This window comes from Carcharodon carcharias, chromosome 20 (assembly GCF_017639515.1).
Source record: "Carcharodon carcharias isolate sCarCar2 chromosome 20, sCarCar2.pri, whole genome shotgun sequence".
Taxonomy (NCBI): domain Eukaryota; kingdom Metazoa; phylum Chordata; class Chondrichthyes; order Lamniformes; family Lamnidae; genus Carcharodon; species Carcharodon carcharias.
The window spans coordinates 98701347-98717023 of NC_054486.1; the positions used below are offsets into that span (position 1 = coordinate 98701347).

Sequence of the window (15677 nt, forward strand, 5' to 3'; positions counted from 1 at the left end):
TGCACCCCACTCACGCCTGGTGTTTTGACCAGTCAGCAGGGGTTAGCTCACTCTCCTCTTTGTCCCACTCTTGAATTGATTATAACAGAGTTTGAATTTAAAAGGGAGATGATTTTGCCAATTTAATATATAATTAACTGTCTATAGCTAGGTGCAAGAAATAAGCCCGCCAGGTTCATTAAGTTAATAAGTAAAGAGTTAGGTTCATTGCTAAAACTCACCCAGGTGAAGGTGCAAAAATTAACAAAAGGTTTAAATTGAAAAATATATCTAACTACCCACTATTGCACAATTGACAAACACACATTCCCCACAAGTGTGCACAAATAGAGATAAAACTCTGCATGTGTCAGACCTAAAAAACATGGTCAAGTAACAAGCAAAGTAAAAAAAAATCACAGATTATCCAGTGGCTTGTTTACAGATAAAGAGGGTCCCTTTCCACCATGGAGCAGTCTGTCTGCAGTTGTGGCTAATTGATCCAGAATTCTCATTTAAGAATTCTTGGTTTGCAGCAATGAGGTCATCTTTTGGTATTTTTTCAAATCACAAACAGCTCAGCTTTGATGAGAGAGGTTTCTGCATAAAGAGAAATGGGGTAAGGCTGTTGTCCCTGTGGCAGTCTCCCTCTGACTGTCTAAAATCCAGCACGTTTTTCACCCAAGAGCTGGATCACATGAGCTCTGTCTAAGAACTCCATAGATTCTGTGGGTGGAATCATCCCAGATTTGCACTGACTGCGGTAGCGGGTGGGGAGAACGACATTTCAACCATCGGCCACAATGACAGCTTCTCACGTCATGTCATCCCAAACCCACCACATTAGTTATGCATCCGAGGAAACACGCCTTTTTGATGGCAGACGGGTTCTCATTTGCCCACCACGCCATCATCTCGCTGCTTCATCATGTTAGGCGCCATATTTAAAGTGCAACCATGCGCACACCTCTCAGTGCTTCCAGCCCAGGACTGCTGCATGGATGACATGCAGGTAAGGTGAAAAGACTGCCGGCCCCCGGTTTAATGACACATCCGTTGAGCACCTTTTGGACACCATGGAAGTCCGCCGTGATGTCCTCTGGCCACAGAATGGGCAGCAACATCACCAATCTGGCTTGGTAGGCAGTGGCAGCAACGGTCAGTGGCAACACCCTGCAGATGAGGGCAGCCACCCCGTGCCGCAAGAGAATGAATGATCCCCTGCATTCCACCAGGGTAAGTCACTATTCTCATCACTCTCAACTCACACACTCACAAACCCCCAACATATCACAGGGCGCTCACTCACTGACATTTCAAGGGACATCACCATTCACTCTCTCATACATGCCTTCATTGTCCTCATCTCATCCATGGGGCCACTCACACATGAAGAGAAATCTGGAAGCACCCTCCTTGAAGTCCCATGACAGTGCTCAACCACACCCTCCAACTCAGTAGGACCTAGCTTTAAAGTAGCCTCGGATTCACAATCTTGTGAGCACATCGCACTTTCTGATCCACCGCAGGCGGCGGCGGGGACTTCCCAGGTTCCTGGCACTCGGAGGGCTGCTGGAGGCCAGATATTTGCTGAATCTGAGTCAGACAACAAGTCTTTGGACTCAGTCATGTCTCAGTTGCTGGAGCTGCAAAGGCAAGCTCGGGAACATCAGGAAGGGATGTTCTCTGCACTCCTCAGATTGCAAGGCACGATGGAGGCGTGCGTCCACCTTCAGTCTGAGGTGAAAGCACTGGCATGCCAATGCACCAAGGTCAACACTGGTAGGATGGCAGCTGCTATGGAGACCTTGGTCCAGGACATCACACCCTGAGGCCATCCATCCAGGTGACTCTGGGAGTGTCCATCCCATCCAAATTCCCTCTTTCTGTGACTCCACCATGTCCAGCTCCACAGCTCAAGGAGGATGCCACTGCCACGCAGCAGGACCCCAAAAGTAGGCCTGAGCCCTCCAGGTCTCGGCCGTCCAGAGGATGCTCGTCAAGGTCATCACAGACAGGGTGCAGCAGTCAGCAGGCAGCCTCCACCTCTGCTGTGGATATCTGAGGAGCACCAAGCCTTAGTGGCTGGGTTAGGAAGGTTATAAGATATGGTTGCACAGCCTGGGCACGGGTGTTAACCACTTGTACATAATGTTCACTATTGTAAATGAACTCTCAACAATGTCTCCCTGCCTATGGCTCCTTGTTCTGATGAGCGGTGTTCATGTCACTCTGATTTGAAATTTTTCTGCACAAGATAAAGGCAGGGCTTCTTCCCTGCTTTGTGCATCCTTTTGACTAAAGTGATGGTCCTACCTCACACTTTCTGGACACATTAGTGATGCCTGCACCTCAATGGTGCTTGTCATTGCTGCCAGAATTTTCTGGATAAGCGTGACCAAACTCCATCATTCTCTCTCTGTGCTCTCAGTACCTTTAAGGTGGGGCTGGCCCCTATCTATTCAGCATCAGTGACCAGCGACGCTGTGTTGCTGAAGGGGTCAGGTGCTGAAGGTGGACAAAAGATCAGGCCCTTTTAAGGTTTCATGGCTGCATCTTTATGATATGACCCTGGTCACAGAACGCAAGTGAGCTGCCCTCAGCTAGACAGGAGTCAGACATTCTCAGAGGCTATGTGAAGATCTATGGAGTGTCCTTACTCAATGTCATCGTCCTGCAATCGAGTGACTATTAGGACCTCCACTGTGTCTCCATGACAGGAGCGTCATCACACAGGGTATATGCACTGCCATAAGCCAGACTGGAGTCAAAAGTTCATTGGTGCAATGTGAGGATCAATGGTGTCAGCTCACTGCATGTCATCATCATCCTCCAATCTAGCAGCTGTTAGGGTTTCCTGACCACGCCTGCCTTGTCTGGTTCCATCTTTGAGGACCTCCTCACCCTCATCACCATCGACAACTTCCTCATTGGAGGAGATGTGCAGCCCCTCCACCTCCTCCTCAGCCAGCTCCTCTCCCCATTGCAGTGCCAGGTTACAAAGGGCACAACAGGCGACGACGATGTGTGGCATTCTCTGTGGACTATATTGCAGGGCTCCACCAGACTGGTTCAGGCACCGGAACCTTATTTTCAGCATCCCAATATATTGCTCCACCAAGTTGTGAGTTGCAGCTTGAGCCTCATTATACCTTCGCTCTGCTGGAGTCTGAGGCCGCCACATGGGTGTCCTCTGCAAGTAGCTCTGGCCCCCGAGGACCCATCCCTGCACCCTCTGTGAATGAAGTGAGGGATCTGTGACCGACTCAGAATGTAGGAGTCGTGGACACTCCCTGGAAACCATGCGCAGACCTACAGGATACGTTTGTGTGGTCACACCCCAGCTACGCATTCAGTGAAGCTCTTGCGGCTGACATAGTTGACTGCTTGTTGCGATGGAGATCTGAGCGCCACTTGAGTGCAGCCGATCGCACCCTGCACCTGTGGGAAACCCGAAACCTGGACAAATCCAATCACTCTTGCATCCTGGCTCTCCTGGTCCTGGGCGAAATGCACAAAATTGTGTGTCCTCGTGAAGATGGCATCCGCGACCTCATGGATGCATTTGTGGGTGAAGGCTTGTAATATCCCACAGAGGTCACCTGTGGAGTCCTGAAAGAAACCACTGGCATAAAAATTGAGCACACTGGCAGTGGATGCCCTCCATGCCCCCATGGCGCCAAACCCGGCATGCACAGTCCTCGGTGACACTGGTTCTTGGTCATCTGCAGGAATGCCCCTTTGTCAGTCTTGCAACTAGGTATGTCTGGGTTGGCCTTGAGGCCTCGTAACACCACCAACCTGTTGTTAATGACAGGTCCAAACTCGTGACCATCAGACCTGCTACTCACCGTGACCACAGAGCCCTGCTCGAAAACATGTTTCAAAAACGTTGTTAGACTTGTGTAAGAGTAACGAGCTGTCATGTGGCGTACATGATAAGATTTGCCCAGATGGTTCACTGAGTCCATGTATGTATGGGCTGCCCAAGACACACAAAAGTGATGTCCCATTACGCTCCAAGTTACCTATGATTGGTTCTGGCCAAATGGTTGAATGAGTTGTCACAACCGGTTCTGAGTAAGTTTTCCACATACACGGTGAAGGATTCCTTCACCTTCTCTAAGACTATACATTATCTGTATATTGACAGCAATGTCCTGTCCATGTGCCTATTCACCAACATTCCACTCAAAGAAGCTATATACATTTGTGCCATGTAACTATATCATAGCAATCTAGATATGCCACCATTTTCTGAATCTGTATTCATTGAGCATATGAACTTAGCAACTCACACAGTTGAGTTCAGCTTTAATGACACCATGAATGCCTAAATAAATGGTGCTGCCATGGGATCTCCTCTAGGCCCAGCTCTTATTAACATTTTTGGCAATTTCCATGAGAAATGCATTTTCAATGGAATGACTCCTATTACGAGCAGGTGAGAAGGAGTGAAGAAGGGTCTGAAGAAGGGTCATATGGACTTGAAACTTTAACTCTGTGTCTCTCTCCATAGATGCTGTCAGACCTGCTGAGTTTTTCCAGCATTTTCTCTTTTTGTTCAAGAAGGAGTGAACTGGCTCCCTTCTATTCAACCTCCTCAGTTGGTCACATCAAAGGGTTAAGTTTCTTTTTCATGAGGATATGCCTTTTTCAAATCAGAATGTATTTTACTATTTAAGCAGTGAGTAATAAGGGGCCAATCAAACAAGGTTTTCTTGAGTCAAAGAAAGAGCAAATTTATTAACCCCTAAACCAGAGTGACATAACAAAAATGCACCGTCAAGCATTCGGCCCTCATGCAGTCATTTGAGCGTGCACACATACACACAGGTATCAGAAATAAGGGGAGTTAGAGTCCAATAAAAAATATGTAAAAGAATACACAGTTGAGTGTCCTTTGATTGCCCTTGAGACATAGACTTTAAACATTGCAGCTGATTTGGGTTAGCTTGTTCCTTGGATGTGGTCAGATGTAGAAACTGTTGCAATTATTATGAGATCTCGGTTTCTGGTAGATTTGGCTTCTTGAACTGAGCGACACACTTATTCTAAACAAGAGAGAGGAAGAGAGAGCAGAATTTCCAGACACCACCTGTGTCACTTGCGATCTCTCTCTAATGGCTGGGCAGCCTTGCCTTGAAACACTTCACTCATTATGTATTTCAAAAAGGTTTTAGGTGGCAGCCATTGTTTCAATATCCAGTACTTTTGCATTTTTAATGTCTCTTTAGACAATTATGAGTTTCGATGGGTGTCTAGATTATAGGAAATGTCTCTCTCTTCACACTTGCCTTAGAGTGATTTGCTTGTTTCCCACCTTCACCTTGGAATATGCCCTTACATTTTTAAGCAATTTGCTCTACCACAGCTCAAATTGCAAATTTTCCATTCAGTTGAAATGTTAAAAATCATGTTTTCGAAAAATAAAGGGACGTAACCTCATGACCCCCCTAACCTCTCACTCCATGCATATTTCCAATTTGTAGATAATATGTTTGCTGTATTTGAATCTGCAGCTGCATGTAAGAATTTCCTTGGACACCTTAATGCATTCCATCCAGAACTCAAATTCACGTTTGAAATGGAGCAGCATAATGAGCTCCCTTTCTTCGACATGCTAGTTGACAAAACTGCTAATGGGTCCTCTACTATTGTCTACCACAAGCCTACTTTCACCGGTCAATATATGAGTTGGAATTCCTATAGCTCTGCATGCTATAAAATTGATCCTATAGGCAATCTCGGCCATTTGATCACCATGCAAGCTTGATGCTGAAATAGTACGCATCAATGCTGTCCTGCAGGACAATGGCTAGCCCGATCAGATCATTTCTTGCTATGTATCACACAAACTCAAAAATGGGCCTCAGGCCACCACTTCCAGACCTGAAAAGTGCACAGTCCATCTCAAATTACCCTGGAAGGTAACATATCTCAAAAATTTGAGCAATATAAAGAGCTATCCCTTTCATGCTGCTATAAAACAGTAGCAACACGATTGGTATTTTCCAATAACAGGATGCTGCCATCAAGAAGACAATCTGCCTACAACACAAATAAGTAATGTAGTAAATGAATTTCAGTGCCGGTATGATGTCAGATACGTAGGCCATACTTCCCATTGACTGGCAATTGTATCAAACAGGATGTCCCTTTGGCTGTTCACAATAGGCAGAGTACTGACTGTACTCAACCAACCCATGCTTGCAAAACTCAGAATATATCATAATGTTAGATTTGATTCTGTGATTGGACAGCACCTGCTGAACAATCCCATGTGTGCTGAGAATTATACTAACAACTAATTTAAGATGATCAGCCTGGTTTGCAGGAGGCTCACTTACACTTGCTAGAAGCTACAAATATTCATACTTGGGGCCTTGTCCTCTGCAAGCAAAAAGAACAAGTCCAGGCAATCGTGCCTTTTTTGAATTAAACAAAAGCATGTGGGAATAATAGTTCACAGCTGCATTCTCCATGGCAATGCCTCGACCAGTCAGAGTTGACATGCCAACCAATGAGCACTCTTTTCTCATGCAGTATAATTTCTGCTGCCTTTGAAATTGGGCATTTTTGCATCTGCCATGATAACTGCAAGATGAAAAGCGTGTCTCTTTTTCAGCAATAGTCAGTTAATTTGTTCTTCATTCCAGTGAATGGGTGAGGGGGGTTTTCTGCAGTTTTCCATGTTTTTCTAACTTTATTATAAATATACTCTTATAGATATTAATGAATGCTTGAGCAAGGACATCTGTGGTCCAAATGGAGAATGTATGAACAGTGAAGGATCTTATTTCTGCATTTGTGCCAGAGGTTTTGAAAAGACTCCTGACGGTACAGCCTGTCAAGGTAAGACATCACAGTAAACATGTAAATATATAGTACCAATATCCTAATCACTTTAATATGATATTAACACTTAATATAATTCAGTTTTACCTCACAGAACACTGAATCATGATTGGCTGGCCTGGATTTTCATCCTCGAGTTGGGTAGGGGAAGTTGAGAAAATTCCCAGCATGGCCCGTCCACCCCACGTGAAAATGCCTGCAAAGGCGGGATCTTCATTTCTAGGGGCCGGGTATGAGCTGGGGTCAGGCCAGCCAACCCAGGAATAAGTATAGGTACAGTCACAGGAGCGGCCAGATGTGGAGCCAGGGTGTTTAAAAGGCCTGCCTCAGTGCCGTAGGACTTTGTCCCAGTGGAAAAGAACACAAAAGCCCTCCAGGCCTCACCCCTCACACCCCCTTCACCCTCAAACCACCCCCCTTGCCCCATCCATGCCACCTCATGCATCCCATCCACCACTCATGTCCCTTCATGTCTCCATGCCAAGTTATGCCCCCACCATGAGTGAAAGAGCACAGGCCCTGACTCAGTCTATTCCCCCTGCCTGCACAGGGAGCACACAGCACCTCCATGTCAAGCTGGGTGGGCCTTAATTGACCCACGTAAAATGGCAGCACCCTCTCCCGTCCAACCCCCCCCACCGATGGGGAGAAAATTCTCCCCATAAAATCAAAAATACTTGTTTGAAGTATATGCATTATGCAGTACTACATGTACATAGTATATCATAATTGTGAATAAACATGAAATCTCATTCCTTTATTGTAATAATTACCTTCTGATTACATACACGTGAATTGTGATCTCATCATGTCTCATATTCTCAATTAAATCAATTATCCTCCTAATAAAACTGAGATTTTCACTGAATCAGGTTGACTCATCAGCCATTTAAAAATTGTGCGTGGGTCCCAGTTCTCAGATTCCCAACCTCAATCCCCATTCCTAGGCTGTCTGATTTTCTGGAGTGCCTTTAGAGGGTGCAGGCTGCTTCCTATCAAAAGCCCGCATCTTGCACAGCAAACTGGCTGGCTCCATTGCAGAGATATTTATCTCTACTTTTCTGTAATTTTCATAGAGTTGGGCCAGGTTTTTAAAGAGTCATGGCTCATTATGTACGCTTGGCTGAGAGCCCAGATAGCTATTATAATAATAGAACACTTGCTCACTAGAGTAAACATTGTTTACTTGACAGCTCAGGTTCCCTGATCTCTGTAGTCCATTTCACAATGTTTGCTAACATAACTTAAGCGGTTTCAAGTGTTTTCAGTTTCTGGATTTTGAAATTTCAAAGGGCCTGGATGGTTGACACTTTTATTAGCTTGTTCAGACGTTTTTCAAGTATAGGAGAAAGTGATCTATGGACTATATTTTTTCAAACTTTTTTTACACATACCACTTTACACTTTGGTGTTCATTGGTTCTAGAAAGAGTAAAGTGGGTCAATGGACATGGAAGTGACTGAGCTTGGCATAGGGGACTTGAGGGGGTGTGTGGAAGGGCAGAGTTGGCTTGGGGGGCATGAGGGAACAAAGGAGTGGATGGAAGGGCAGAGCTTGGAATTGGGGCATGAGGGTACATTGGGAGGAGAGGAAAGGCCGAGCTTAGTTTGGGCCTAGGAGGGGACAGAAGAGGTTGGTGGGGGCATAACTTGGCATGGGGGCATGAAGGGACATGAATGGTGGGTGGGAGGCATGAGGTGGCATGGATGGGGCAAGGGGAGTGGTTTGAGGTTGAAGGGGGTGTGAGGGGTGAGGTCTGAAGAGTCTTGTTGATGCCATTCGAATTGGAGCAACGTTTGGAAAGAATCTCAAAGTTAGATCTTCAAAGGTGAAAACTGGAATCCGTTATGAGAGAGACAGAGTTTCAGTGAGTCTGGTCGGCTGACAGTGTTACTGATGTCTGGGTGGGTTGCTGAGGAATTCACAGGCTGTATCTTGGTTGCATCTGCCATTTATTGGGCAGTGTGGTGTGTTTGACCGCAATTGGCTTGTTAATTCACGTGGACCATATACTTATCCCAAATGTTAGGGTATAAGATAGATATTGCAAATTGGTTTAGCTTTCTGACCTCATTTGTTAAAGTTTATTTTTGTTTGTTCAAAATATTTGGAATCGTTTGGCTTTCTTCACTGAGCAAGTGTCTTGAATCTCAAACTTTGTCTATTTTAAACAAAATGTTATTGGTCCCTAACCAGATCTTACCAACATCTTAGGGGCCTGACCTAGGATCATAACATAGCTAATAGCCTTCTTGTCATACACCCACATACCCATCCAGCTTCCCCTTCTATTAAATAAGTGGCTAGGATGTGTAATTAGTAGCAGAAGTTGAACTTTATCTTCTGAATGTTGGGAAATTGCAAAACAAGTCAGTAGTCCAAGAATTATTGGGAAATATTAAATAAAGCAGATTTAACACAAAACTAATCAACAAAATATTAAATGCTTACAAATAGGCTGGAATAACCAAATGTTCTATTTTTTTTCTCAATTCAAATTAAGAAAAAAGCCAGCATCATCAACCATCTAAGCAGGGCAATCCCTTAGAAATTAAAGAATTCTGATGAAGAAGGGAAAATCCAGTGAACTAGGAATAATCACAATCAATTAAAAATTAATTCAAAAATGTCAGTGTTTACAACAAAAGTGAATCCAAAGAATGAAATGCCAAACAGGAAATGTTTGGGATTTAGTGTCCTTAAGATGCTTTTGGCACAAGGCAAAGTCAAGCATTAAAATGGACCATTTTGAGCTTATTACTGCTGTTGGATTACAGTTATTTATTGTAAGATATTTCATCAAAGCTTTTAACTTGATTTGAAGTTGGTATTGATGACCCTGTTGACTTTGCTGAAACTGTTAGCTATTATGATGTATGAAAAATCTGGCAAAGTGTACCTGAAACCTCCTGTTTGATTTTAAATACCTCCATTTTGGGTCAATGAAAATAACAAACCTCAAAGGAGCTATCCATTGGTTGTCAAAATATATCTTTGTTCATATATCCAATACTTTTTAATCACTTATTTTTCAGCCTTTATTTCCTTGTGTTATTAATTGTTACACTTTGTTTAGTTGGAAGAGTTGATCTGTTTGGGCAAAATATTTCTGAAAAGCTATTGTCAGTCTAAATCTGTACATAGAAACATAGAAAATAGGAGCAGGAGTAGGTCATTCAGCCCTTCAAGCTTACTTCACCATTCAATATGAGCATGGCTGACCCTCTATCTCAACGCCATACTCCCACTCTCTGCCCTTGATGCCTCTAGAGTCCATAAATCTATCTATTTCCTTCTTAAATATATTCAGTGACGTGGCCTCCACAATCTTCTATGGTAGAGAATTCTACAGGTTCACCACCCTCTGAATGAAGAAGTTTCTCCTCATCTCAGTCCTAAATGGCCCACCTCATATCCTGAGACTGTGACACTGTTCTAAGCCCCCCAGCCAGAGGAAACATCATCCCTGCATCTAGTCTGTCCATCCCTGTCAGAATTTCATACTTTTCAGTAAGCTCCCCTCTCATTCTTCTAAACTCCATTGTATACAGGCCTAGTCGACCCAATCTCTCCTCATATGATAACCCTGCCATCGCCGCTTTCCCGCTATGGCAAGTATATCATTTCTTAGGTAAGGAGACCAAAACTTCACACAATACTCCAGGTGTAGTTTCACCAAGGCCCCGTACAGGTGCAGTAAAATATCCTTGCTCTTGTACTCAAGTCCTCTCGCAATAAAGGCCAACATGCCATTTGCCTTCTTAACTGGTTGCTGCACTGCATGCTTGTTTTCAGTGATTGGTATACAAGGACACCCAGGTCCCTTTGTACATCAGCATTTCCCAATCTATCATCATTTAAATAATATTCTGCTATTCTGTTTTTCCTACTGAAGTGGATAACTTCACACTTATCCACATTATACTGCATTTGCCATGTATTTGCCTACACACTCAACCTGTTTGAGTCACCTTGAAGCCTCTTAACATCCTCCTCCCCACTCAGATTCACACCAAGTTCCATGTTGTCAGCAAACTTAGGATGTAGATTATTGGGCCCTGAGGATTTATCAGCTTTCAGTTCCTTAATTTCTCCAGCACTATTGTTTTGGTAATACTAATTTCCGTCAATTACCCCTTCTCACTAGACCCTTGGTTCCCTAGCATTTCTGGGAAGTTATTTGTGTCTTCCTCTGTGAAGACAGGACTAAAGTAGTTGTTAATTACTCAGCCATTTCCTTGTTCTCTATTATAAATTCTCCTGTTATGAACTGCAAGGGACCTACATTTGTCTTCTCTAATCTTTTTCTTTTTACATACTTAAAGAAGCTTTTACAGTCCGCTTTTATGGTCCTTCCAAGTTTACTCTCATACTCTATTTTCTCCCCTTTAATCAATCTCTTGGTCCTCCTTTGCTGAATCCTAAACTGCTCCCAATCCTCTGGCTTGCTACTTTTTCTAGCAACTTTATATGACTCCTCTTTGGCCTGAATTTTTCCTTCGGCAAGTTGGGGGCGGGGCCCGCTCACCGACGCGAAAATGACACGGGATGACATCTGCTCCATTTAAAATGTTCAGGAAGGCGGGCGGACAGCGAAATCAGTTGTCCACCTGCCGACCTGTCAATGGCCAGTTGAGGCCATTGACAGGATAATTAAGACAATTAAAGGCCCTACCGTCCAACCTTAAGGTTGGCGGGCAGGCCAGGAACCCTAGCGGGCATCTGAAAAAACATGAAACCTCATCCACTGGCGGGATGAGGTTTCATGTCTGATTTAAAAAAGTTTAATAAAGTTTTAGTCATATTTATTAACATGTCCCATCTCATGTGACATTGTCACATGAGGGGGACATATTAATAATTTCTTTTTTTCTATTTTTTACATTTAAAACGCTGTCAGTGATCTCCCTGGGACAGCACTTAGTCTCAGGGAGATGTGCACTGTTTGACAGTTGGGGAATCCCTCCCCCCACAATACAGGAAGTGCATAGCGCTTCCTGTTGGGCAGCCCGCTGGGCGGGCCTTAATTGGACCACCCGCTCAAAATGGCAGCGGGGCCCGATTCAGCAGCAGTGATCGGCTACCCGCCCGCTGTTGGGGCCCACCCGCCCATCAAGGACAAAATTCTGCCCTTTGGATCTAATACTATCCCCAATTTCTTTTGTTAGCCATGGTTAGGCTGCTTTTCCTGTTGTGTTTTTGCACCAGAAAAGAATGTATAACTGTTGCAATGCATGCATTCATTCCTTAAATACTAGCCATTGCCTATTCACTGTCATGCCTTTTAATGAAGTTCCCCAATCTACCTTACCCAACTCACGCCTCATACGTTCGTAGTTTCCTTTGTTTAGATTTAGGACCCTAGTTTTGGATCAGACAACTTCACTTTCCATCCAAAGGAAGAATTCTGTCATGTTATGGTCGCTGTTCCCTAAAGGACGCCACACAACAAGATTATTAATTAACCCCTTCTCATTGCACATAACCGAATCTAGGATAGCTGTTCCCTAGTTAGTTCCTCAACATACTGGTCTAAAAATCCATCTCATACGCACTCCATGAATTCATCCACTACAGTATTATTGCTAAGTTGGTTTGCCCAATCTATATGAAGGTTGAAGTCACCCATGATTATTTTAGCATCCTTGTTACATGGATCTCTAATTTCCTGCTTAATGCCATCCCCTACCTTACCACTACTGTTTGAAGGCCTGCAGTCAGCTCCCACTAATGTTTTCTGCCCCTTGTTGCTTCTTAGCTCTATGCAGACTGATTCCACATCTAGATTTTCAGAGCCGATATCCTCTCTCACTATTGCACTGATTTCATCTTCAACTAAAAATGCCACACCACCTCCTTTTCCTTTTTGCCTGTCCATCCTAAATATTGAGTACCCTTGGATAGTCAGTTCCCAGACTTGGTCACCCTGTAACCATGGGCAGAATTTTTCTGTTGGTGAGTGGGGAGGGGGGGGGGACCCGCACGCTGACGCATAAAACGACTTGAGGTGACGTTGTGTGGAACTCCCAACATCACCCGGCGTCATTTACATCCTCAGGTCAGCAGGCATGCAGCCAAGTCGGCTGCGCAACCACTAACCTGTCAACGGCTTATTAAGGCCATTAAGAAACTAATTCAGCTCATTAATGGACTTGCCCATCCAACCTTAAGGTTGGTGGGCAGGCTGGGAGTCCAGGCGGGCTTGTGAAAAATCATGAAACCTCATCCACTAGCGAGTTGAGGTTTCATGACGGTTTTTAAATTTTAATGAAAGGTTACAATAAAAGTTATGGACATGTCCCAACTCATGTGACAGTGTCACATCAAGGGACATGGCAGGGAAAATTTTTAAACTCCTTTATTAAAAATTTCAAAACGGAGCCGATTTCCCTGAGGCAGCACTTAGCCTCAGGGAGATCTCTATGCTCTTTCATGCGCATGCACGAAAAAGCGCACTCCCAGCTAAGGGAATCCCCCCGCCCACACAGGGAGCGCATAGCGCTTCCTGGTGGATGTCACGCTGGGCTGGCCTTAATTGGCCCACCCACGTAAAATGGTGGCAAGCCCCCAATCAGGGGCACCGATCAGGAGCCCATCTGCTCAAACCTGCTCCTGCTCTTCCCCCCCCAACGGGGGGAAAGCTTTTCCCCATGTCTCTGTAATTGCAATCATATTGTAACCATTTACATCTATTTGCACTGTTAATTTATCTACCTTATTGCGAATGCTCCATGCATTCAGATACAGTGCCTTTAAATTTGTCTTTTTAATATTTTTACATATTTCTTTAGTACTATGGCCCTATTAGCTGCTAGCCCTTGTTTCCTCTGCCTTCAACTTTTGCTTTCTACTTTTCTGTCTTTCATTCCTATCTTTGTTTCCCTCTCTTGTGTCTCCCCACTCAGGTCCCCATCCAACTGCGACTTTCGTTTAAAAACTCCCGTCGACATTATTAGTGAACACCCATGTGAGGATATTGGTCTGGGTCGTGCTCGAGTGCAACCTGTCCAGCTTGTACTGGTCCCATTTTCCCCAGAGTCAGTCCCAATGCCTCAAGAATTTAAATCCCTCCCTCCTACACCATCTCTCCAGCCATACATTCATCTGGTCTATTCTCTTATTCCTGATTTCACTAGCACGTGGCACTGGGAGTAACCCTGATATTACTACCTTTGAGGTCCTGCTTTTTAATTTATTTCCTAGCTCTCTATATTCTGCTTTCAGGACCTCATCCCTCTTTTTACCTATGTCGTTGGTATCAATATGGACCATGACCTCTGGCTGTCCATCCCTGCCCCTTCAGAATGTCCTGTAGCTGCTCAGTGACCCTCCTTGACCCAGGCAACAGGGAGACAATATACCATCCTGGTGTCATGTCTGCAGCTGCAGAAATGTCTACCTGTTCCCCTTACGATAGGATTCCCCATCACTATTGTTCTCCCACTCTTTTTTCACCACCCCTGTTTGGCTGAATCATTCATGGTGCCATGGACTTGGCTGTTGCTGCATTTCCCTGAGAAACCATCTCCACCAGCAGCACCTGTTAGAGAGTAAAATGGACCTAGGAACTCCTGCACTACCTGCCTAATGCTTTTACTCTGTCTGGTGGTCACCCATTCCCTTTCTGCCTGTGCACTCGTTACCTATGGTGTGACCACCTCAATGTATGTGCTATCCACAAAGATCTCATCCACAGTGAAACAGAAACGCTTACTTTCATTGGTGTGCTGGCTATTTGCTTTTCCTTATCCTAAGATGGAGAATTGGACAACAGCAGGTGGCTCTATTAAATAGACTACCGAAAAAGTGACAAATGGTGATGAAAAATACTAATGGTAGATTTGGATGGTTAAATGATCCAGTTTAATTTAACCCGATTTGGTCTCAGTTTTTTTTTATATTTCTGTAACTGAGCTTCCACTGTCAATATCATACTTTCTGCAGTGTGTTTTCTGTTCCGTAGATATTAATGAATGCTTGACCAGCGACATCTGTGGTCCAAATGGAGAATGTATAAACAACGAAGCTGGCTCTTATTACTGTCTTTGTGCTCAGGGCTATACCACTACTACTGATGGAACGGCCTGTGAAGGTAAGATACTTAGATATATTTAAGTATCTGTGGTCAAACTTTGTACGGTTTATGTAATACATAATATGACAATGGGAAAAACGGCCCAACCATGGTTAACAAAAGAAATTAAGGATAGTATTAGATGCAAAGAGGAGTCATATAAAGTTGCAAGAAAAAGTAGCAAGCCTGAGGATTGGAAGCAGTTTAGAATTCAGCAAAGGAGGACCAAGAGATTGATTAAGGGGAGAAAGATAGAGTATGAAAGTAAACTTACAAGGAACATAATAATGGACTGTAAAAGCTTCTTTAAGTATATAAAAAGAAAAAAATTAGAGAAGACAAATGTAGGTCCCTTACAGTTCATAACAGAAGAATTTATAATAGAGAACAAGGAAATGGCTGAGCAATTAAGCATCTACTTTAGCCCTGTCTTCACAGAGGATGACACAAATAACTTCCCAGAAATGCTAGGGAACCAAGGGTCTAATGAGAAGGGGTAACTAAAGGAAATTAGTATTACTAAAACAATAGAGCTGGAGAAATTAATGGAACTGAAAGCCGATAAATCCCCAGATCCCAATAATCTACATCCCAGGGTAGAAAAGGAGGTGGCCATGGAAATAGTAGGTGCGTTAGTTGTCATCTTCCAAAATTCTGTAGACTCTGGAACAGTCCCAGCAAATTGGAGGGTGGCAAATATAACCTCACTATTTAAAAAAGGAAGGAGAGAGAAAACAGCAAATTACTGGCTGGTTAGCCTAACATC

The 15677-nt window shown here is 44.0% G+C and overlaps 1 protein-coding gene across 1 annotated transcript in view; it reads left to right on the plus strand.

The window, feature by feature from the left end:
• LOC121292264 (latent-transforming growth factor beta-binding protein 2-like) overlaps positions 1–15677 on the plus strand; it is a 658547-nt gene that overhangs the window by 519686 nt on the left and 123184 nt on the right. The window contains exons 25-26 of the mRNA XM_041214068.1: positions 6709–6834; positions 14801–14929. Of these exons, the coding sequence (XP_041070002.1) occupies positions 6709–6834; positions 14801–14929 (255 nt within the window). The remainder of the gene's footprint in view (positions 1–6708; positions 6835–14800; positions 14930–15677) is intronic.